The sequence below is a fragment of the Chelmon rostratus genome, chromosome 4 (genome assembly GCF_017976325.1).
Source record: "Chelmon rostratus isolate fCheRos1 chromosome 4, fCheRos1.pri, whole genome shotgun sequence".
Lineage (NCBI taxonomy): Eukaryota > Metazoa > Chordata > Actinopteri > Chaetodontiformes > Chaetodontidae > Chelmon > Chelmon rostratus.
Window position 1 is genome coordinate 507,675 of NC_055661.1, and position 23,414 is coordinate 531,088.

A 23,414-nucleotide genomic window follows, 5' to 3' on the forward strand; every position below is an offset into this window, starting at 1 on the left:
AAATAAATGTAACTACTCCTTAATGTTAAATAACTCATTATTTATTATAACTTATTCAAGTGACAATTACAGTAATAGAAAAAATATGCTTGCTTGTTGCTCTAACATAAATCCTTTTAAATTTTGTCAGCTTATGAAAACCCACATAACTCCATTAATGAAAGATCAAACTGTCCAAGTGAATAAAGAAAAATAACATAAAACTGAGCTGCAAAGAACATGTATGACACATGTGGCATTTTACAAAAAAAGGCTGCACACAGCCTTGCATCTGCAACTGATGGTTTGATGACAACAATCTGCACACACACATAAGACCTGCAAACAGCAGCTACACATAAATAATATGTAATCAACTTAAAATACCAAAATAAAGGTTGACTCAGTTCACAACTATATTGATCAAGTTTTTCAGTTAGTCTTTGATGAGGAGATGCTGCCTGTCCTTGAACACACCAAGTGGATTCTCTCTCTACTATCGATTGATCATGTTCTGAAAATGATAAACACAAAACAAAATGCAAGCACAATCATTAAATTGCACACAGTTTAACTGTTCTTCTTCTTGGTTGAATTACATGTTATTATATTTAATTAAGTTTTTTAAAAAATGCTTACCTGTGTGTTTTCTGACCAGATGCCTGACACCGTTTTCCTGTTGCCAGTGTGTCAATGTCTGGTTTTAGGTCCTGTGCTGAGGCAACGCGTAAAACAGCATGGAGATTGTCATCCGTGAGGCGTGATCTGTGCTTGTTTTTGTTCAGATTCATTATGGAAAAAAACTGTTCGCACAGATAGGTGCTCCCAAACATGGACAGAACACGGGCAGCATGAAGTCGAAGCTGTGGCATCAAACCAGGGGGCAGCAGACGGTAAAAGTCCTGGATTGCAGCATCCTGGAACTTTGCTCTCAGGCCACTGTCGCTTTGAAGCTCAATTAGCTCCATCTGAAGGTGTTGGGGTGCAGTGCAGACATCGGTGGTGAAAGGATTGGCAAAGATGTCAAAGCCAGACTGTTGTGCTCTGAAGTCAGAGAAGCGCCGATCAAACTCAGTCTTTAACCAGCTCAGTTTGGTAGCCAACTGAGTACATGAAAAAGTCTCAGGAAATGAGGCTGACATGCTCTGACAAACAGGAAAGTGGACAAGATTGTCCTGTTTCACTTGCCACATCCATAAGTCCAATTTACGCTGGAAAGCCGTGATCATGTCGGACATCTGCGTGATGACTTGTTTCCGTCCCTGCAGCTTCTGATTCAGCTGGGCGAGATGGTCGGTTATGTCACACAACACAGCAAAGTCACACATCCATTTTGGATCTGATAGTTCAGACATGGGTTTTCCTTTTTTCTCTGCATAAAAAGAGCAATGTCTTCCCTGAGCTCAAAAAATCGCTTGAGGACTTTGCTCCTACTCAGCCAACGCACTTCTGTATGGTACGGCACATCCCCGTGTTCTGAGCCCATCTCCAGCAAAAACTGCTGGAACTGACGGTGATTCAGGCCACGCGCCCGAATGAAGTTCACTGTTTTCATGACTGTGGTCACAATGTCCTCCATCCCCAGCACCTTCCCACATAAAGCTTCTTGATGGATAATGCAATGATACGTTATCAGAGGCGTGTGACAGTTCATTTTTTGCATTTTCCCCTTCATTAGTCCAACCAAGCCCACTTTTCCTCCACACATTGCCGGTGCACCGTCTGTAGTTAATCCTACCAAGTTTTCCCACTGCAATGCATTTTTACTTACGGACTTCTCCACCGCATCAAAAATGTCCTGTCCCGTCGTGGTCTCATGCATTGCAACCACATCCAACAGCTCCTCAGTGATAGAGAGGTCCGACTTTACGCCTCTAATAAAAATTGATAACTGCGCTGTGTCCGTGTTATCTGTGCTTTCGTCAACAGCTAATGAAAAAGCTGTGTAGCTGCGTGTCTCCTCGGCCAGCTGTGTTGTAAGATTTTCTGCTAGTTCCTTCACTCGGTCGGCGATGGTGTTTCTTGATAAACTGACATTTTTAAAAGTCTGTAACTGGTCGGGACACACCTGCTCACACACCTTCAGCATGCACTGCTTCAAAAACGCTCCCTCTGAAAAAGACTTGGAAGCATGGGCGATTTCTCCAGCCACAATGAAGCTAGCTTTCACCGCGGCCTCGTTTTTGGCTTTGGATTTCATGAACATACTCTGCTGCGACCGCAGTTTGCCTTTTAATTCTTGGGCAATTTGTTGCTTTTCTTGAAGGCTAGCTTTAGTGTATTTAGCTTCGTGTTTGGTGTCAAAATGTCGACAACGATTGTACTCTTTGACAACCGACACCGCCTCGTAACACAAAAGACATACCGGTCTTTCTCCTTGAAGCACAAACAAGTATTCGCCTTCCCATCTTTCTTGAAACACTCTTCCGTCTGCATCAACTTTTCTCTTTCTGGACATTTTGGGATCATTATTTATATCTCAATTCCACTTGTTGGCATGGACACTGCCGTGGCTAGCGTAGTCGAAGGCATTGTGGGAAATGTAGTTTTTGGTCAAAGCACGCTCTTAAATTATTTTTTGTTATTTATTTTTAGACACTCAAACCTTTTAAGCTCTCGCGGGCCACATAAAATGACATGGCGGGCCACATCTGGCCCGCGGGCCTTGAGTTTGACACATGTGGCATAGAAGAACAGGTGTTCTTCTATGGGTGGTAGAAAGTGGCAGGTTGAGGACAAACGTGAGAAAGAGAGAGTTGGCTGGCAGGAGAACCAGATGGTTAATTGCTTGAGGTCATCTGCGACAGAGAGACAGAGCACAGGTGTGACAAGAGTCACACAACAACACGGGCAATCACGATCACAAAACTAGTAACTAGAAAATTCCCTCTGGGAAATTTTGAAAGGGACACGGTATGTGTTTAAGCCGACAAAATTATCTACGTTTTAAAGTTTGAATGAAGTCTCTAGGAGAAACTACGGCGAAGCAGCGGACAATTGAAAAAGGCTGCAATTTGAGTAAACAGCAGATATCAGAGGTAGTCATTCCCTGATTAATGAATTGCTCTCAGCTGTGCCTGTGGGTTCAGCTCAGAGGTTGCCATGACAACTTGGGGCGGAACAAACCGCACGTTTTGATATATAATTTGCGAGGGTTTTCTCAAAGCTGCGGGGCGAGTTAAGGGACGAAAATTTGGAGGAGGAAGAAAAATAATAATAATAAGAAGAAGAAGAAGAAACGTGCGGGATAGTAATAAGTGACTCGGAGCGTGCCCCGTGTCCCTAATAAGAAGAAGAAGAAGAAGGAGAAGAAACACGCGGGATAACAATAAGTGACTCATTTGATCATCTACTTAATGAGCATGTTTGCTGCTCGTAGATCTTCAGGGTGAGTGCTGTTCAACAAGCGGGACAGCATCTTGGATTTTTCCTCGTCCTCAAAGACGGCACTTTTGGCTCTGGGTGGAGGGGTCACAGTGACTTATTGTCACTGGCTCCTGCAGCTATTTCATAGCTGTTGGAGCCAGTGACTCGGGACGTTTCCCTGTGTCCCTAATAATAATAATAAGAAACGCGCGGGATAGTAATAAGTGACTCGGGGCTCTGCACTGACTCGGAGCGTTCCCCGTGTCCCTAACTAGAAAATTCCCTCTGGGAAATTTTGAAAGGGACACAGTGCGTGTTTAAGCCGACAAAATTATCTACGTTTGAAAGTTTGAATGAAGTCTCTAGGAGAAACTATGGCGAAGCAGCGGACAATTGAAAAAGGCTGCAGTTTAAGTAAACAGCAGATATCAGAGGTAGTCAGTCCCTGATTAATGAATTGCTCTCAGCTGTGCTTGTGGGTTCAGCTCAGAGGTTGCCATGACAACTTGGGGCGGTTAGAAGCAGGCAGTATGCAGAAAGCAGGCAGTATGCAGTGAGATTTGGGTTCTGCGCACCTCCTAAACAAACCCCCCGGGAGAGAACCGTATCTCCTATCAGAGTGTACTATAGATCATCGGACTCCCGAGACCTTCCTGAGTCCGACCATCTCCTTGTTTTATTCCTGAGACAACAACTTTTCTTTTTATGGCGATCTAAAGACAGGAGGCATTTCTGCTTTTCTCACAAAAAAGCTCTGAATTTTTACATTGGAGTCAATGGAGAGCTGGAGGGAGCTGGCTGCACAAAAAGCCTCACTATTTAAACTCAGTAAGTCTCTCAGCTTTTTCAAAGACATCACAAGAAAGAGGACAAGTTTGTCTACAAAAATATCCAAAAATTATGTGTCTCCTATTCACCGTTTGGATTTTACGGCAATTTTCGAAAACAATTTCAGGCGATTTCTCACCGGCTGTCTCACTCCAAGTGATGACATCACCCACTGTATGGGGAGAAAATCTGAGCATTTTTGTGAGAAACTTTATGGTCTTCAGATGGTCGTAGCTCGAAAGCCGTAAGAGATATCAAAAATGTGCCAAGGTTCATTTTGAGCTGACAAATTTATCTACGTTTTAAACTTTGAATGAAGTCTCTAGGAGAAAGTATGGCCGAGCAGCGGACAATTGAAAAAGGCTGAAATTTGAGGAAATTTCCCCATTCATTTCTTATGGGAAATTTATCGCAGTTTTTCGCATCTTACGTCGGCCTTCGATGGTCATAGCTCGAAAACCGTAAGAGATATCAAAATGTGCCGAGGGTCATTTCGAGCCGACAAAAGAAAGTATGGCGAAGCAGCGGACAATGAAAAAGGCTGAAATTTGTGGAACTTCCCCATTCATTTCTTATGGGAAATTTATCGCAAATTAGAGAAAAGTAATAGCACACCGATCCCGATCAAACAGCACATTTGATATATAATTTGCGAGGGTTTTCCCAAAGCTGCGGGACGAGTTAAGGGACGAAAACTTGGAGGAAGATGAAAAATAAGAAGAAGAAACACGCGCCCCGAGGACTCGGGACGTTGCCCCGTGTCCCTAACTAGAGCAGGGTAAAAACTGGGACGATATACCACAATGGTTAACGACGATCTGGGGAAGACTGAAGTGAAAAGCCAGGGTATATGTATATGCTGCATGAGTTGATTTCATCAAATTAACCTCAGGTGTGCAGGTGAATTCGCAGCAGGAGGGAGAAGATGACCCCAGCACATACTGTATGGGTGTAATAGCAAGCTATTTAAACATAAATCACATAGTCGTGCAATCAGTATGGATGTAAATGCAGTGCTACAGTAAACAATGCTAGAGTTGAGAGCCTAGATTACTGCATCATCCACACCAATGCCAGGTCGATATGTGAACTGTGGAGGGTCCTGCTCGACGGAGTTGGTTCTGTAAGATCCTCCCCCTCCTCTCTTTCTGGGGGGAGGCTATCAACAGTTTATTTGCACAACAATGAGACAATATGTGCATTCAATAGAAAATAAAAATGATTGTGTGGGACAGGAAGTAAACTTAAAAGGCTTCTGCAGAGTCTTCTTATTTAAACAAATTTTAAAAATTACATTATTATTCATTAAAATAAAACAAAGTCAAAGACTGAGCTGAATTTTAAATGTATCTAGTGAAATAAATATGAATATAATTTTATGGTAGTCTTCTAACATATAAACTTACACAATATTGAACTATTCAATATGAATCCATTGTGGCATTAAAAAGTCTGAAAAAAAGTCTCTTTCATTGAACTAAGATTGATTGAATAAGCTTGATTGTCAGGCCCCTCCAGTAAAAACCAAATGATCCGCTAGTTACTTTTCTCTAGTGCAGGGACTGACTACAACACAAGCATTTGATACGCCCTTGAAACAGGTACAGTATGTTTAAGCAGCAGAACTAGATAGATAGAACAATAGATCCCAGGGGGTGTGTCATCTAATGAAGCTACTGTGTCATGTCCCAAAGTGGGTATGTCATGTACTCTGCAAAACTGCAGATGGACATTTTTTGTACTACTTTGTCAATGGACTCCTTAAAAACTTTTCAGCTGGGGGCGATGCCTTACTTCCTGTGTCACACAGAGCATTGTGTGCCTTATTCATTTTCCCATCGGCTTGCATTGGATCATCTCGTCACTTTTTGGATAAGCAAGGAAAATACAACCTTAAAAGTTGCTTATTAATGCTGCAGTGTGTAAGTTATGGTCAGATTTTTTATTTACAAAAGGAAGGTGATGATGCAATAGAGATATCTACTTAAGTTAACTTGCTAACCAGTTAGCCTTCAACCCGTCATGTCTCATACGACTTTGTACCTCAATAGTCCAATAGTTTAGCCCCCACGTAGTTTCAGCTGGGAGATGTATGTGAACAGTGAGTTCACTATGTTTCCAGATTTCTATTTGTTTTTTTGTTTGTTTGTTTGTTTTTTTAAATCTTCTTCTAAGTTTGAAGTTTGTCTCTTTTACCAGACTGTATCAGAATATTAGCAGTTGTGATAATGGCACCTAATTTCACCAGCCCCAGCCTTGAGATTAATGTAGTAATCCCTCAAGGCTGTACCATCTACTATATTTGTTTATGTTGGTTACTGAAATGTTTGCAGTTTACCTTAAAAACTGTAATGACATGACAAAAAAAAAACTAAATGTGTAGGTACAAATATTATCATCTGTCAACTAGCAGATGACATTTATCTAACATAGATGGAAAGTTTGTTTAGGTGTACTTATCCAACCTACTCTAATGCCATTTCAAATAAATTGATAAAATCTATTTACCAACTTAATTTTAACTTCATTAGGAGAAACGAACCACATTATATGAAAAATGTAATATGGTTAAAGAAATAAAAGATGGTGGCCTAAAAGTCGGCAATTTTGATTGCCTTAATGGAACTTTGAAGATAAGTTAGTTAAATCTTGGATCAAACATAGCAACTCCTTTTGGTATTGTATTCCAAATCACTTATTCAAGAAAACTGGAGGACTGAAATTTGTGCTTTTCACAGAGTATGATACATGTACATAACTTCTCCTACATACTACTGTACTCTGGATTAACAGATATATAGTACTGGAATATCTAATAATCTTTATTTTATGAAGACTGGGTTGAGATAGATGTATGGTCTAATGCTAGTGGGATTTTGGAGATTATGATCTATTCTGCACTAAACACAGTTTCAATCCTCCAAATTAGACTTGTTACATTACATAAAGCACTACCCCAAGAATTCATGCTTCTGACAAAAAATATGATGACATACCAACCTATACAGCTGTAATGGGCTCCATTATCTGTTCAAGGGATTTTAATCCTGGACAAGAAATGTAAGAACTATTTTATAAGAATCTATTTCACTGAAAAATTATTCCTCGGAAGATAAAACGAAAATCACAGCCAACACAAATTTGATAAAAATGTAATTAATAGACTAAGAAATATCTATTTAACATTCCATGTAATGCCCAAAATTAAAGAAACACACTTCAAAATTAAATTAACAACATTTATCATGCTAAAGAATTACTCAGGCTTCATTGTAACATTGATGATGATTTGTGCTAATTTTGTGAAAACTGATATTGAAACTACAGACCATATAATTTTCCCATGTAGTGTAATACATGCATTTTGGCTTGACATTCACAAATGGATAAAACAAAAAATCTTTCCAGCTTTTATCTCTAGAGACAATTCAACTGTATGATCCTGCAAACAAAAAATGAAGAACTCTGTCTTCGATAATTGTATGTACTTCATTATAATATCAGAATGTGAATGTTGCCATACCTTTTTTGTACATTTTCAATGAAAAAAGAAAAACAAAAAGAAAAGAAAAAAAGTTAAACATATATTGGTTCTACTCCCAGTGAGCAGGTGGCGGTAAGGAGCTACCGCCACTGAACTGCCAGGCAGGAAGAAGGAGAAGAAAAAGAAGAAGAAAAAGAAGATCGTTCATGTTCCAGATTCAGTTGGCGGTCGAAAAGCGCCAAATCAAAAATACTGAGGGAAATGCATAAGAATTTGAAGGGTCCGACTGAAGCCACTGTATGTCAGTATTAACCGCTTCTCCTTATTTGTGTGTTTAAAATTAACCGGTTTGTTAACATGTCCGTTTATTATCCCAGTGAAAGACTCGGTTAGTGTTCAAAAACATGGAGGAACTCTTCAGCAAAGTGTTAAAAGTGAACGTGCAATGCAGGGACTGTGAGGAAAGGTAAGTTGCGGTCTTTGTCGTGAGATTACCTATCGTAAGTAAATTAGAGAGTTGTGCTACATATTTTAACTGTACAACAGGTCGGAGTGATCTTTCTAGTGTGTTTATGCTAGCAACATTTTTTACCAAGCCAAAAGAAAATAACGTAATATACAGAATTAACTGTGAGGTGTAACCTGTAGCGCTAGGGAACATCAATAACAATGATGACCAACCTTGTTTCTTTAACGTTATATTTGTTATCGTTTATATTTTCTCGTTTATAAGTCTCGTAACGGTATTGACTGACAATCACTGAATGATACCCTGCACTGCAGCTACTGAGCTAGCTTCACAGACTGAATGGCAACGAGGAACAATCATTATTCCAACCTCCAACCTGGAGTATGTGTAGTGCATGGCCACAACATAAACCACATAGTAGTGCAAACAGTATGGATGTAAATGCAGCGCTACAGTAAACAAGTAAAGTAAACAACTGACAGTTGGAATGAAGGACCTGCGGTAGCGTTCCTTCTTACATGGTGGATACAGCAGTCTGTTACTGAAGCAGGTAGATAACTGCTCTTCCACACTAATGCCAGGTCAATATGCAAACAGTAGAGAGTCCAGCTCGACAGAGTTGGTTCTGTGAGATCCTCCCCCAGACAGACGCACACGAGTCGGGGGATGGCTGGGCTGGGCTATCAACGGTTTATTTGCACAATAATGAGAAAACAGGTACATTCCATAGAAAATAAAAATTATTGTGCCTGAGAGGCAGCAGACTTACTTTGCAGAGTCTTCTTATTTAAACACGTTATATTTGTTATTGTTTATATTTTCCAAGTCTCATAACGTTAATGACTGACAACCACTGAATGATTCCCTGCACTGCAGCTACTGAGCTAATTTCACAGACTGAATGGCAATGAGGAAAAATCATTATTACAACCTCCATCCTGCAGTATGTGTAGTGCATGGCCACAACATATCCCACATAGTACTGTGGTTTAAACAACTACAATGCACCACATACATGAAACCTGTAAGATGTGGTAATGCACATACATCTTATGAATCGTGCATGCTTTGGTGAATAATGTTTGTAATGCTTTGGTAATAAAACAAGTGGTTGACGCCCACCATGAAGCAGTGTCAAATATAATGTACCATTATGTCTACTGTATAATGTAATACAGGGTAGCTTAATATCAACAACAAATAAGAATGTATATTAAAAAGTAAATAACTACAAGGAGACAAATGGCCACATAAGTCGTGGGCTACAGAACCGTTTTATGTTGACCCCATCTGACCAGTGTTTCATAGAAGGGATGGGAGATGCTGCCATTTTCTTCTCAAATGCACTCAAGTGCTGTCAGCTTCTCATGCATGTAAATAAAGTCATTGGCGTTGCTCTTAATGAAAAAGACTTGAGTGGCAGAAAAAGTCATTGGTATCAATTGTGTTATTGTTAGAAACTGTGATTATTATCATTATTTGTTTTACTTATCACATTAATGACATTATCATTATCAGTTTCAGGGAAATTATAACTGGTTGATGGTTTGAAATGATGGTGCCTGTAATATGTTTTTATAGGCTAAGATTACATATCATAAATACTGTTTGAAGTCAGACTGTTATTTGCCAGTATTAACTGTTTAATTTTATAGGAAAGCAAATATCCGTGTCACCATTGTGCTTCAGATGACAACAAGTCCAGTACACAAAAGGGTGAGTAGCATGGTATTAACAATTTAGATTGTGTTCCATATTGTAGTCAGCTAATTGTAAAAAATAGGGAGCTCTCAATACCTCAAGGCCTAGACCCAATCCTCCCCTCCCTCAAGTTATACTTCAGTCCTTTAACCTTTATTGTATAACTGTTTTTAAAGAAAAGCTTTCTGATGACTAACCTTCTGTTATTTTTGTCCATATTAGGATCTTCTAGTGAAACTAACAGATGATGTAGATCCATTTTTTCTCTTCAACCTCTCTATATCAGAGGAAGATTTCCAAAGGTAAGCATTGGTAGGATTCTATAAATTGCATTGCTTGGTGTTGAATTTAGGATGTCATGATCTGATTGTTTTTTCTTTGTCATTGTTTGTGTAGTTTGAAAGTCCAGCAGGGGCTACTGATAGACTTCACATCATTTCCTCAGAAGTTTATTGACCTGCTTAATCTATGCTATTCTGAACAAGAGTCAGACAATCCAAGGTATGAAGAAATGCAAGCCACCACACAACATCATGCTGCTCTAGGGTTGGGCGTTATCCAATTTGTGATACCATTAAACCTTTCCCAAATATTTCCCTGGTATACGGCATCACCAGCTGAATTAGAAATCACATTGGAGGACTTTGAGGGAGCCGCCAATCACTGCTGTACCGTTTTCAAGTACTTCAAGGCCACCCTCAACATCAGTGGAAAGCAGCTGGCATTTTATTCCACCAGAGAAGGGGATCTTTGTCTATGGCTAATATGCTGCCAAACTGCAGCAGTTGCATTTTTTTGGGGGGAACCCAAAAAATTTTTGGACAAATTACATTGTTTAGAAAAAGTTCTGTCATCACTTCTTTTATAGCATGTTCAACCACCCAGACAGCGGTGCTGGACAAATACTCTTAATGCATATACTACGTATATGCCCACATCGCTCAGCAGGATTTTATCATGATAATGAAACGTACACTGTTGCTATTTTCTAATACCCTGGGATACCGTATTACCACCCAACCCTATGCCAACTAAATTAGTTCTGCTTTACATTATGTACTAATTTGTATCACTCCTTATAATCAATTTTACATGTGAGATACAGACCTTTAAAATGTAAAATAAAGTAATGCTGAGATTGTTTGATTTGGATAACTCATTCCCGATTTGTTGCAAATTTTTAGAGACAACATGACATGCATGTTGTTGATGTTATCATCATATCAAGGGTAATCTGTGAAGTAGACAAAATATTACAGACACCTTTCATTATAATGTACTCCAGTAAAATAACATCACACACTGTATGACTGTTTATTATCTTTTTCTGCAGGTTCCTTCTGCACTTGTCTTGTCACTCTCCAGTTCTCGAAGGCCCTGGCAATTTAAGTGTTGTGGAGACAAACGTATTCAAACACCTGAACCACTTGTCTTTACGGCTTGCTCACGGCTCTGACAAAGAGATCAAAGACTATCTGGCAGTGTGTCTCTCCTCTCTGAAGGTTGGCACATTCGTCATCATAATGCTGCTTGGCCTTTTGCGTAGAAGTTCAGATTATAAAACTCAAGTGTATCTGATCAAACTGAGTTTGTCTTGTGGCGTTCTACAAAGGGATATGTTAATCCAAACAGTGCCAAGAGCTTTCATGTCTGTGGTGTTTGTTTAAGTGGTTGACTGTACACATTACTTGTATATTTCTTGTACATTTCAGTTGAGTTGAATCAGTTAAGTGAATTGATATTCTTGAATTGTTCTACCTTTTAAGATCAGGAGAGGAAATGTCTTCAAATTGGAAAATCAACAGATATGCAAACATTCACATGAATAGTTTAGGAAAGTGTAGGCTTTATTTGATAAGCCTAAAAGTAATAATTTCACTGGAAGTATCTATCAAAGAATTCATTTCCTAAGTGTGTTTATAAAGATGTGCCATCTCAATGTTCCAGGTGGAAAAGCAGGCCCTAGAGACAAAGCTTAAGAAGACTGAAGATGATCTGTCCAGACAGCTGAGTTATGCTCAACAGGTGTGCATTTTCATTGGGCTTGGTGTTTAGAGCCTTATTTTAATTGTGCATGTATGTGTGGCAGTGCCAACATGTATTTTGGTGCTGAAATGAATCCAACATCTCCCAGACAGAACGTACATTCTTATATACATACAACTACATTACTGACCACTCTGCTGTCTGTAGAGGTGTGTGTGATTGTACTATAGCAGCCTGGTGTCATTTGCATGTGATTTCATCAACAGACAGCAAAAGAGACAGCAGTGTGGCACTGCACTCCCACAAATCAGAGGCTGTGGTCTAAGGAAGGAGATACAGCTTCATGAATTGTCTTGTATTAAATATATATTATATCCTTTTGCAGGGGTAATTTCCAAGCTTTCTTCTGGCTGCAGGGATTTAATAAACTCAAGGAGAATGTTCTCAATCAGTTAAAAGTAGCTGTGGACAACATATACTGTAACAATCACCCATATTAATTTATAGTTAAATGTGGACTACTTAAACACTTTAAATTTGATGTTGAATAATGCAAACAAACAGTTTTGTTTAACTCAACAATGGCTTTTATCAGAATGCTTAAAAAAAGAAACAATGCTGATGTATCTTAACATAATATGTATTTTTCTCACAGACTCTCTCTGAGAAGACTAAAGAGTTGGACAAACTGCGCTCAGAGTGGACTAGTCAGACCAGCTGTCTGTCCAGCCGTCATTCTCAGCAGTTACAATCAGAAAGAGAAAAGGCTGTAGAGGTAAGACTCCTTGTCCGCACAGGAGTATGATTGTAATGAAGTTGTTATTAAAGGACATTAAATCATAAAAATGAAAAAGAAGACACAGGGTGAAAAAAGAATCTTTATGACAAAAAATCTTTGTCATAACAGAAGCTCTGCCAAATGTCGTGCATTTAGTGATTTGTTGGGATGTATAACAAGCATATGGATCAATAGCAAAGATGTGGATTATGCTGAAGTTGTTAGAGATGTTTACTTGGCATGTCTTCATGGTGTCGGTCAGTTACAGAGTAGGCTTCAGCAGCAGACTGAACAGCTCCGTCAGGAACTGGAGAGTGCTCATACCAAGAGCAGCCAGCAGCTTCATAGCCGACTGTCGGAGTTGGAGGCATCCTGCAAAGAGCTGACGGAGAGGAAATACAAGAATGAGTCTGTCATCAGAGACCTGAAGCTTAAACTTGTGGGTGCAGAGGAGGTAAGTGAATGAAGAGGCCAGATGAGAAATGACTGGACCCAGAATACTGGAGTTTTAAACCTGCAATAACTGATTGGGTTTTTTGTTGTTGTAGTTGTTGTTTTGGTCACTTGGGTCAGTGGAAAGAAGTTGTGAATAGGGGTGGCAGTGTACCAGTTTTGTCACAGTCACTGGTGTCACATTCTGCCAGGACATAAATTTTGCTTTCATTACCTTGATAAAACCTTTAGCATGCCTTGCTGTGACTGTGATAACATGCAGATCGAGGGCTATGCATGTACTCTTAGTCTGAGTTACATCCAGAAGCTACAATTTTCCTTCCTATAACGCCAACTCCAGAAGATGTGGCAGGCAACATAACAAGCAATGCATGCCAATTTCTCTTGTTGGCTGCAAGAACTAACACAAAAGTCTTCATCTACTCAAAGAAAAGAAGGCCCAGTGCCCACAGCAACTCCAAAACTGTGGGCACATATTCAAACAAAACAAACTCTTAGGCTGTATGTGTGCATTAATCATAGTACTGCTGTGAGGGCCAATACAAAGCTTCAAAACTGAACCTCAAGGATGGATCGATACTAACTTCAGACAGAACCTGTAAGTTTTGACATTTTTATGTGCTTTGTTAGCATATTCTGCTGCTAACAGCATCTACTGTGGACCCACACGCCACGTTTAATATTGAGGGTCAGTCAAGATAAACCGTGAACGTTAAGCATCATTCAAAGCCAGTTAAATAACCAGAGTAGGTGCTTGGATGTGGGAAACTGTTTTTTAATGTTGCTTATTCTGTAGTTTGACATAGCCGGACCACACCCCCTCTGCAACATGCCGTGTGTGTGTCTGTTGCTGCCATATGTTATAATGTTTAGAGGACGACCAGTTCTCGGCCGGGCCGATTATTGGCGCCGATATTTGGAGTTTTGGCTTATCAGCCTTTTTTAAATCCAACAGGCCGATATCAAGGAATCAATTAAAAACTGGGTTATTTCGGCTCAAATACAGCCGCCACTCTCTCTCTCTCTCTCCTGCCACTTCTGTTTCTGGCATTGTTCTGCCCATGGCGCTATCTGATTGGTTAAGCCCGCCACAGTATGCCTAAGTGGCAGAGCCAAAGTAAAGTGGAAGCTGTCCTCACACACACGACGGAGAGGGAGCTCCCCGGAGCTTTTTCACACAAGAAGTTTTCTCACACAAGCGGCTAGCTCGTAGTACCTCCACAAGAAGTTTTCTTGTGCGGAGAAGCTCCGGAGAGTAAACACGTGAGTCGAAGGTAAACGCAGAAAACTCTCCCGAAATTGTGATAAACATCCCAGTGCTCTACATCTCACAACTACTACTAACGTTACAGTGTGCAGCAGAATGACATAAGAGCTGAGTAAACATTAGCGGCAGCTCTGCTAGCTCGTAGTACCTCCCGACATGTCTGTGAATTACTTGAAAGAAGGCTGCTGATAATATCGACAGTCAAACAGTCTGTGATTGTAAAAGCATTTGTGTGTGATTGAGAGAGAGAGCGCGTAAAAAACTCAATGCACTTGTTTTTTTGTAGGGAAGCACGCTAAGGTGGAGGCTGATTAGTTTTTACCATAACATTAGTTTGCCGGTCTGGCTCTAAACGCTCAGCAGACTGTATTAGCAATGGGGATAATGTATGTAATGTGGAGAATAGTGTGTGTTTGCGTGAAAGACACATGAAAAACTCTACAGCTCACGACTACGACAATAACCTTACGTTAAGAGCGGAGTAAACACGAGCAGCAGCTTTGCTAAGTGTCTAGAAAGTGTCTTTTGCCCAGCAGTGGTGGACTTGGATGTTAGGACGTTTGTAATCAAACAGGAACAGCGGTTATTGCACTGAGGGTGTCTCAGTCGGCCATTAAAAGAGCTGCTCAGCTCCTCTACAGTCTGGTGTCCGGTCCAGTGGGTGAGAGCTGTTGTCCATGATGGCTGTGAGCTTGGCCAACTGCATCCTCTCACCCACCTCCTCCACTGAGTCCAGTGGGCAGCCCAGGACACAGCTGACCAGCTTGTTCAGTCTCTTTCTGTCCGCTCTGTGCTGCCCAGGGCCTAGCAGACGACAGCGTAGAGGATAGCAGAGGCTGCCACAGAGTCATAAAAAGTCCTGAGCAGGGGTCTGCACACTCCGAAGGACCTTTTTCGAAGGTGCTTGTTGTGGACTTCAGGAGAAGACGCCCCCAGCATGCCCCCCTTACCATCAATGGTGCTACGGTGGGTATGCAGCACCAAATTCCTGGGTGTGCACGTCACTGAGGACCTCTCCTGGACCACCAACACCACATCGGTGGCCAAGAAAGGAAACCAGCGCCTCTACTTCCTGAGCAGCTGAGAAGATCGTTGGTGCTTATCTCCCCTCCCTCCAAGACCTCTACACCTCTCGCCTCACCCGCAAAGCCCTTTGCATTGTGAGAGATCCCACCCACCCGTCACACAGCCTCTTCAGCCTGCTGCCATCAGGGAGGAGACCACAGAGTCTGCGGGCCAAGACCAGCAGATTGCGGGACAGCTTCGTCCACCAGGCTGTCAGGATGCTGAACTCTCCCTGCTCTGCCCCTCCTCCACACAAACACACAACCTGGACTGTAACTCCCTGTTACACCATCTGTTGTTCACAAACATCGCTATGCCTCCACCCTCCCTCTTACTGCTCTCCGTTGCTTGCCTGTCCGCTCTCAGAAGTTGAAGTCACATCTCTGTGAAACACATAATACTACACTCCCGGTATTCCTGTTGCAGTCTGGTTAGTGCTGTTAGCTCTTTCATCTTATTAAGGAGAGATCTTACATTCCCCATAATAAGAGACAATATGAATGGTTTATACTGTCCATTGCTGACTGACTGACAGACACTTACTGTAATATTTGTTTAATAACAGTACAAACAGTGAACTCTAAAATGACCATTAACACCCTCTGATTGATTAAAGAAAAGACTTACAGGAAGAAATACAGGGCTCCTGTACTGTGGTGTACATTATTCTGTTCTTTTGTCCACCTATATAGATGATAATGATCATTTGAATACTTTTTTCAGTTGACTACATCTGTTGTTACTTCTGTAGGAGTGCCAGCGTTCGAATAAGCAAGTCCTGTCTCTCAGAAGGGAGAACAGCACTCTGGACACAGAGATCCATGAGAAGGAGCGTTTGGTGAGCCAGCTACAGATGAGAGTGGCTGTCCTTGAACAGGAGATCAAAGATAAGGACCAGCTCATGCACCACACAAAAGAGGTGCTAGAAGCCACACAGCAGCAGAAGGTAAGAGCTGTGACACCCAAAAATCACCCAAAAAGCCATAATGGGGAAAGGGCACAATTCCAGTAAGCTCAAGTTACACCTGTAGCACATCCTGACAGACTCAATTTCATACCCACTTTGTTTAATACATTTCCAGGGGCACAGTTCCTCATTTGGATTGCCAGGGCTGTTTTTTCATTGGCCCAGTTTAGTCTCCTTTAATCACACTGTGTATTTAAAGCTGTGATCATTTTGATCTTCTCTGTGTGTGACATGCTCCTTCATTCCCATGAACACGCAATTTAGGTTGGGTCAGTTGCACATATATCCATATTGAAACACTTGAACACACTATTGTTTAACAACAGTTTAGGGGGTGACTACCAGTGTTTCAAGGCTTCAGATGTAGCAAGTGGATATCCAGGCCTCGACTTCCTCTTCAACTTGCCGTCATTGTTTAAATTCTGATCAACAACTTGAGATGTGAAGAAGACATTTGAGTTATACTCTATAAACAGATATCTGCATATGAATGCAGATGTTTTTTTAAAAAGCTAATAAAAAGCTAAATCATTGTCTGCCAATAGCCACTGGGTTCCGAGATAGCATTTCAGCCAATGCGTTCCACCTCTTTTGCTCACTACATTGACTGTTTACCTGCATAAAATAAATCACTGAAAATGTGATTGGTCAATACTACTCAAACTATAAATGGAAAAAAGAAAAAAGAAAACTTCCAATACCAATTCCAATCTTGTCCCTTGCAGAGAGACTCTGCATTCATCTGCAGATGTGTTTATATAGAGAAATTACACATACGTTGTTCTACTGTCTAAAATATTTTCAACAAAATCTGGATTCATTCTCTGCTGAAAATAGTCCCCACCAAAGTCACTTTTCCTCCTGTTTCAGTCACATTTGCCACAGTGGCCAGCTGTTAAAGGAAATTACTTAGCCTTTTTCTTTGTGTTTTTTAAGATTTACATTTTAAGTAGAAAACAATGGTCTTTGGGATTGAGAGCCACAGACAGGGTAGGGAAATCAAAGACTATTTAGAAACACACAAATACATCATTGGTATTAGTCTTTTAAAGGGATTTGTTGACAGTAAGAAAAATATGGAATAACACAAGACTTATTGTGTAAGCAGGTGCTCTGTCTAATTTTGTTTAAATATTTTTAATTTATGTTTTTTGTTTTCTAGGAATCGGTGGAAGAAAATGCTGAAAGTAAAGAACTTCAGATTAGAAAACTTGAAGCAACAGTTCAATCGCTGTCTGAGGAGCTGATAAAGGTTTGAGAAAACAGTCCATGCTCATATATCGACATTCTGCACACACTTAGTTGCCAGTTTAGAAACTACACCAAGCTAAAATCTGTGTCATCTAATACAACATGCCTGCAATAAATCCTGCTTTTGTGAAGGTTCTAATTTTCAGGTTTTGTTAAAAACTGTTTAAGAGGTGTTGATTTAACCATATAATTATTTTTGAGGGCTTCATGGAGCTGTATTTTGCAATACCGAATGGTATTGCATTACAGAGAGAGAGGTGTTTCTGTTATTTACCCTGGCTTCACTGATATAAATTTGATGGACAAATTAATAATAAAAAAAAACAGTTGGCGTACCTAATAAATTTACAACTACGCCTGTGTATAACTTCATGAATGTGGTCCATTCAGATTCTTACCTCTTTTCCTTTTATTTTTTGTCCAGGCTAATGGTATCATTAAGAAGCTGCAGGTAGAGGTTAGAGGCCTGGTTGGAAAAATAAAAGTAAAAAACACTGTGACTGTGTCACAGGAGAAGGTCCTCAAAGATACATCAGACAAACTGCAACATGTTGAAGAGGATCTACAGAGCACACAACAGCAGCTCATCAGCAAGAATGAGCAGGTATGTCATCAATTTATAGACACTGAAGACACTGGATTTCATAGTCTTTAAGCCTTTCTTAGTCTCTTAATACTGGCTTTAAATATATACAGATATCACCACACAGCAATACATTGGTGGACAACAGGCAGTGTGGTGTGTTGTTTAATTGTAAATATATATTCCAGTGACAGTTGTAAGTTGTGTTGTATTTACAAGTTAAGTGCACTGCATCACATGGTAGCCAGACAAGAGCCAATGGTGCTCTTTTTGATTCCCACAGAAACAGAAAAAGCAAACAGGACAGGGGGAAGAGGACACGGCGGTTAGATAGTTTATTGTGAAAGTGAGCAAGACCTGCAGCCTTTCTAAACAGCAGAGTCCAAGTGCTTTAGGAATCCATTAATCAGTCGACCAGTACGTAATGTTATTCAGTTTCTCTTGTCTGCGCTTGTCAATACAGAAACATGGTATGGTGTCAATTACAGTTCCATGAAAAAGTTTGGGCACCCCTGAGCAAAATGTATGTTATTGTGAATAGCTAAGTGTGCAGAAGGTGGACTGATCTTCAGGTATAAAGTTAAAGATGAAACATTCTCCTCAACAGTTTTAGCAAGATTTATGCATTATTTTTGTTTTGTACAATTTTAGATGGAAAAAAGGAAAGGAGCACCGTGCAAAAGTATAGGCACCCTAAGAGATCTGAGCACAAGATAAGTTTTACTAAGGTCTCTGACCTTAATTAGCTTGATAGTTCTATGGCTTCATTACAATCATTGTTAGGAAAGGCCAGGTGATGCAAATTTCAAAGCTTTATCAATACTCTCTAAGCAGTCGCTTAGCACTCTGAGAATTAAAATAATTGATACCCACAAAGCAGGAGAAGGCTATAAAAAGATAGCAAAGGGTTTTCATGTAGCCATTTCCTTAGTTGTTAATTAAGAAATGGCAGTTGACAGGAATGGTGGAGGTCTGGCTTCAGCGTCAGATGTTTGCAAAGGAACATCTAAAAAAGCAGGTTGTATTTTACAAACAAGTCCTTTGGACTGATGACGTTTAAATTGATCTTTTTGAGCAAAGATATGCTTGAAGAAAAAAGGGTGCAGAATTTCATGAAAAGAACGCCTCTCCAGCCAACGCCAGCTGTTAAGCAGTAATATTAACATTTTACTGGTAGAGGGAGGAAAGTATTCAATGAAATACCAGCACATTCTGCAACCAAGCGTTACAAAGTCTGTAAGAAAGCTGAAGATGAAAACAGGGTGGCTTCTACAACAGGCTAATGATCCTGAACTCCCCTTAAAATCCACAGTGGAGTACTGCAGGAGGCACAAGCTGAAGGTTTTGCCATTGCACAGTCACAGTCCCCCTACCAAAACATCAAAAATCTGGATAGAACTCAAAAGACCAGTGCATGCAAGACGGCTGCAAGAATCTGACAGAACGAGAAGCGTTTTGAAAGGAAAATGGTAGGAAAATCCCTCAAACAACAACTGAAAGACTTGTAGCTGGCTGCAGAAAGCATTATATACTGTATAAACATATTATATGTTACATGTATAGTAAACCTAGAGTAGTAGAGTTTATTACAAAAAAGTTTGCAGTATTAATGTTTATCATAGCAGTATCAACCACAACAGACAGGTATTATCAGTGCCAATAATCTGGTTCCAGCTCTGTCAATGGGAGAATGTCCTTCTTCTCTGTCTGTTATTATCATTGTAAATTGAATATCTTATATTGACCTTGTATTGACTCAAGTCCCACAGAAATAAAATTGCATGTTTTTCTGTTACAGCATATATATGTGCTCTTTACATTGCTCGTTGTGTTTTCTCCTTTGGCGGGGGGGAGGGTGGGTATTTTAATGTTTTTTGTTTTGTTTCACGATGATGCCTCACATAGATGGAGATTTTGTTTCCATACAGCCAATCAAATAACTTTGATCGAAACCATATTTGCCATAAAGCTATCTCTATGCTATCTCTCTATCTATTTCTATCTCAGGCAGACAGTCACACTGAGTAACAGCTCTTACATACAAACGTAAATACAAAAAGTGCACTGCCAATGTCAGTTTGTAGGCTAGATGGCTTTGTTAGGCTAATTAATACAAAATAAATGATTTGATATGAACTTGATGACAAAATATGTTTGTTACAGGTTTCAAAACTGAAAGAGCAGTTGGAGACGACAGTACAGAAGCTAAATGAAAGCAGAGAGGTGTTAAAAACCAATGAGAATGGTGAGGATGCTTGTCTCACTCATTTCAATGACGACTGGACTAAATGTTTTTTACGTTACTCACTGGAGACAATTCATATCCTAATTTTTTTTTTTTTTTTTCATTTTACAAACTGATCTAAACTTCTGACTCCATCAGTGTTAAAGACATGTTTAAAAACATGCAAAAATACTATGCTTGGAATAATTTATAATATATTACACAAAAAGTTGAATTACCTCATGAGTCATGAGTGAACAATCTGTTGTATTAAATTTAAATGGATGTTTGAGCATGGCAATAACGCTTAAAAAAACAATGGTGTTTTCATGTCATTAGAAAGAAGAGGCATGTTGAAGAGAACTGGTTATGTAAAAACAGTGAATTGCAATTAAAAATCTGTTGACATTAAACATCACACTGATTATTAAGTTGTAGTCCAAAAGTATGAGGATCAAAGCACCTTGGCAGTTTTTCCAATTTTCAACACCACTCTCATGCTCTATTATATTTTTCCTTTTCCCCAGTTATAAGCTGGCTTAACAAGCAGCTAAATGAAAAGCAGCTGTCCAGAAAGCCACCTGAATCTTTGGAGAATCCGTTGGTTTTATCCACAACAACAGGAGTCACGGTAGGAAATACCTCCTGGGTGTGCTTATAGCCAAATTTAGGCATTAGCTCTTACACGTTTTTGTAAACATTAATATTACTATTATACTTTGCATCAAATATGGAATGGAACTATCTTCAATTTAATTAGGTGAAATTAATGGTGCTTATTTACATCAAAATTTTCAAGGGGTAATGTTAAAGATGTTAAAAGATATTACATACCCAATTTTACATGTGTCACCAACTGTTCTTACTGACACCGGCTGACAATATCAGTGTACTTTTCCAGGCACACTTTTATCCTCAGACAGGCAAACCTGTGGTATGTCCTGTGGCGGCTGCTGATGTCACTCCTGCACAGCAAGCAGTGCAGCCAGCCAACAAACAGGCGTGAGTTTGCTTTTTCCCCAACTATATTCTTTCTTTCCAGATTATATGCTTTTGTACATGCTGTGTGGAATACAGTCAGTTTAAAGAGGATTTGGTTTCTGACTTTGTTTACATTTTCTTATGTTGAAAATTCTCCTATTCAACTTTTAAATGAGACTTGTGTTTCAAATTCTGCTTTCCTTTGGAACATGTCTTCCTTTTCTGTGGGGGAATTTTGTTTTACAACAGCACTGTTAGACCATAGGTAGGAGGCCTGAAAGATGCATGTTTCATTTTCATGTGTTCATGTTCTTCAAGCTCATGTGTTTTCTTATTGTCCTCAGTGAAGACTGTGCCGGTCTGCACTCAAAGTACTTTGAGAGGAGAGATGATAGCATCCCAATCTATGGTCTGTCATCTAATCACCTTCACAGAGGTAATACCGCTCATCAGTTAGAGCACTGCATGGACTTAAATTCAGCAGGATGTCCAACTGTATATACTGGTTTCATTTGATAGCTTTAGCAGAGGTCATGTTTCACATTAATAGTACAAAGTTAGCAAATTGATTGGTGTGTGAGACCAGGGAGGACACAGGGCACAAGAGTGTGAGCATAAATCAGGATGAGGATATAATTAGGCATGTGTCTTTTGTACATCACAGTGGTTGCCTAACCCAAACCATGCCTTAATCATGCTTAAGCAGGCGTGGATATAAGATAAGAAAGATTTTATTAATCCCCAGATGGGAAATTTGGGTATTACAGGTAGTAATATAAAGAGTATGCAATGAGTGTGTTTCTGTGCAGTTACAATGAGTAACCAGATTACAGTCATCTTTCTGCATTAATCTGATTTCTCCAATGTCATGTATATGAGAAACACAGTTTTAGGTCATGTGTTGAGTGTTAGTCTTTTCCATGTCAGTATGTACATGTTAAAAATGTCAGACCGAGTGGCTGGAGAATATCATTACATGTGGAGGTACAGCCTTATATTCAAGATTATTAAATCCGCTGTAACCAAGTTACTACAGTGCATGTAAACAAATGTAAATGAGTTTATATCATGATGTTCCAAACAACAAATCCATTAAGTCACATGTTTGTAGTGTATGCTAATATGGAAGTCTTCATGGAAATACGACAACTTAAATCATATTATCAGAGAGAGTTAGAGAGTAAGGATAATATGATAGAGGTTTCAGTGCACTTTCTTTTTTTTTCTTTCTTTTTTTTTCTTTTCAGAGTTCCCTCAGCAAACAAAGCCCTCCGTAGCTTCTGCTTACTTCTCTGCATGAAGCATGAAGCAAATAATCAGCACACAGAATGCCGTTCATCCCAGCTCCAAGTGGAAGTAAAACCTTTAAAACCTCACCTTCCACTTCATATTTTCAGCTCTTGTGCAAAACTGTTACTGACCTGCTGTGTAAAATAAACTTGTTTGCAATTGTTGCTATTTTAATTCATGTGCTAATGCTCTTCACACCTAACTTCTACTTTGTGATTCAAGTAAATGCTGTTCAAACTTTCCGTATGGTGGATTCCAGGGATTGTGGGGACTGTATGAATATCTTCAAATCCAGATTATTCTATTTTTACCAATACTGTTCATTATAATATAATTCAATGTTTATATTGTGTTTTTGTTTTGTTTTATTTCAGTAACAAAGTGAAATCTTTAATAAACATCTTTTCCATGCTTGTTGGTGTTTACAGTTATTTAGGATTTATTTATCTCTTTTTAAGCCACCATCAAATATTTAAAATGTGTAAAATGTAAATACTGATCCTGTTTAATGTTTGTCTAGTTTACTGTTTCATTCTAGAGTAATCTAATGCTACAATTGAAAGAAATATTCATGAAACACCTAGAATGAGTTTGAATGCCCAACCCACAGAGCAGCAGCAGGAACTCTGATTGGTCAGGCTCCTTTGGCCTGAACCAGTGGTGATCACCCCCAAATCTAACTACAGAACCTGCCAGCCACAATATTCTTTAAAATAAGATGGCATCACTCCAGTGTTTGACT

At 39.6% G+C, this 23,414-nt stretch overlaps 2 protein-coding genes across 3 annotated transcripts; one reads left to right on the forward strand and one right to left on the reverse strand.

The window, feature by feature from the left end:
• Positions 1–614: 614 nt before the first annotated feature.
• On the reverse strand, positions 615–2,437 carry LOC121605303 (general transcription factor II-I repeat domain-containing protein 2B-like). The gene is given in 2 exon segments (XM_041935174.1): positions 615–1,352; positions 1,355–2,437. Coding segments are annotated over 2 exon segments (1,821 nt in total).
• A 5,409-nt stretch (positions 2,438–7,846) lies between these two features.
• sass6 (SAS-6 centriolar assembly protein) lies at positions 7,847–23,083 on the forward strand. 2 transcript variants are annotated; one of them, XM_041935161.1, is made up of 17 exons: positions 7,847–7,954; positions 8,035–8,123; positions 9,782–9,842; positions 10,050–10,129; positions 10,224–10,328; positions 11,161–11,329; positions 11,775–11,852; positions 12,469–12,588; positions 12,854–13,045; positions 16,128–16,322; positions 17,506–17,595; positions 18,019–18,198; positions 20,341–20,422; positions 20,929–21,032; positions 21,303–21,403; positions 21,727–21,818; positions 22,630–23,083. In XM_041935161.1, exons 2-17 carry the CDS (start codon positions 8,062–8,064, stop codon positions 22,680–22,682), a joined length of 1,764 nt encoding a protein of 587 aa, XP_041791095.1. In that variant the 5' UTR covers positions 7,847–7,954; positions 8,035–8,061; the 3' UTR covers positions 22,683–23,083. The 2 variants fall into 2 exon arrangements, with proteins under 2 accessions (XP_041791095.1, XP_041791096.1); XM_041935162.1 differs by having other exon boundaries at positions 7,856–7,958.
• The last annotated feature ends 331 nt before the right edge of the window (positions 23,084–23,414 follow it).

Coding starts and splice junctions, on each gene's coding strand:
- sass6 (XM_041935161.1), top strand. CDS start 8,062: ATGGAGGAACTCTTCAGCAAAGTGTTAAAAGTGAACGTGCAATGCAGG. Junction 8,124..9,781: donor TGCAGGGACTGTGAGGAAAG/GTAAGTTGCGGT, acceptor TTAATTTTATAG/GAAAGCAAATATCCGTGTCA. Junction 17,596..18,018: donor TGTCTGAGGAGCTGATAAAG/GTTTGAGAAAAC, acceptor TTTTTTGTCCAG/GCTAATGGTATCATTAAGAA.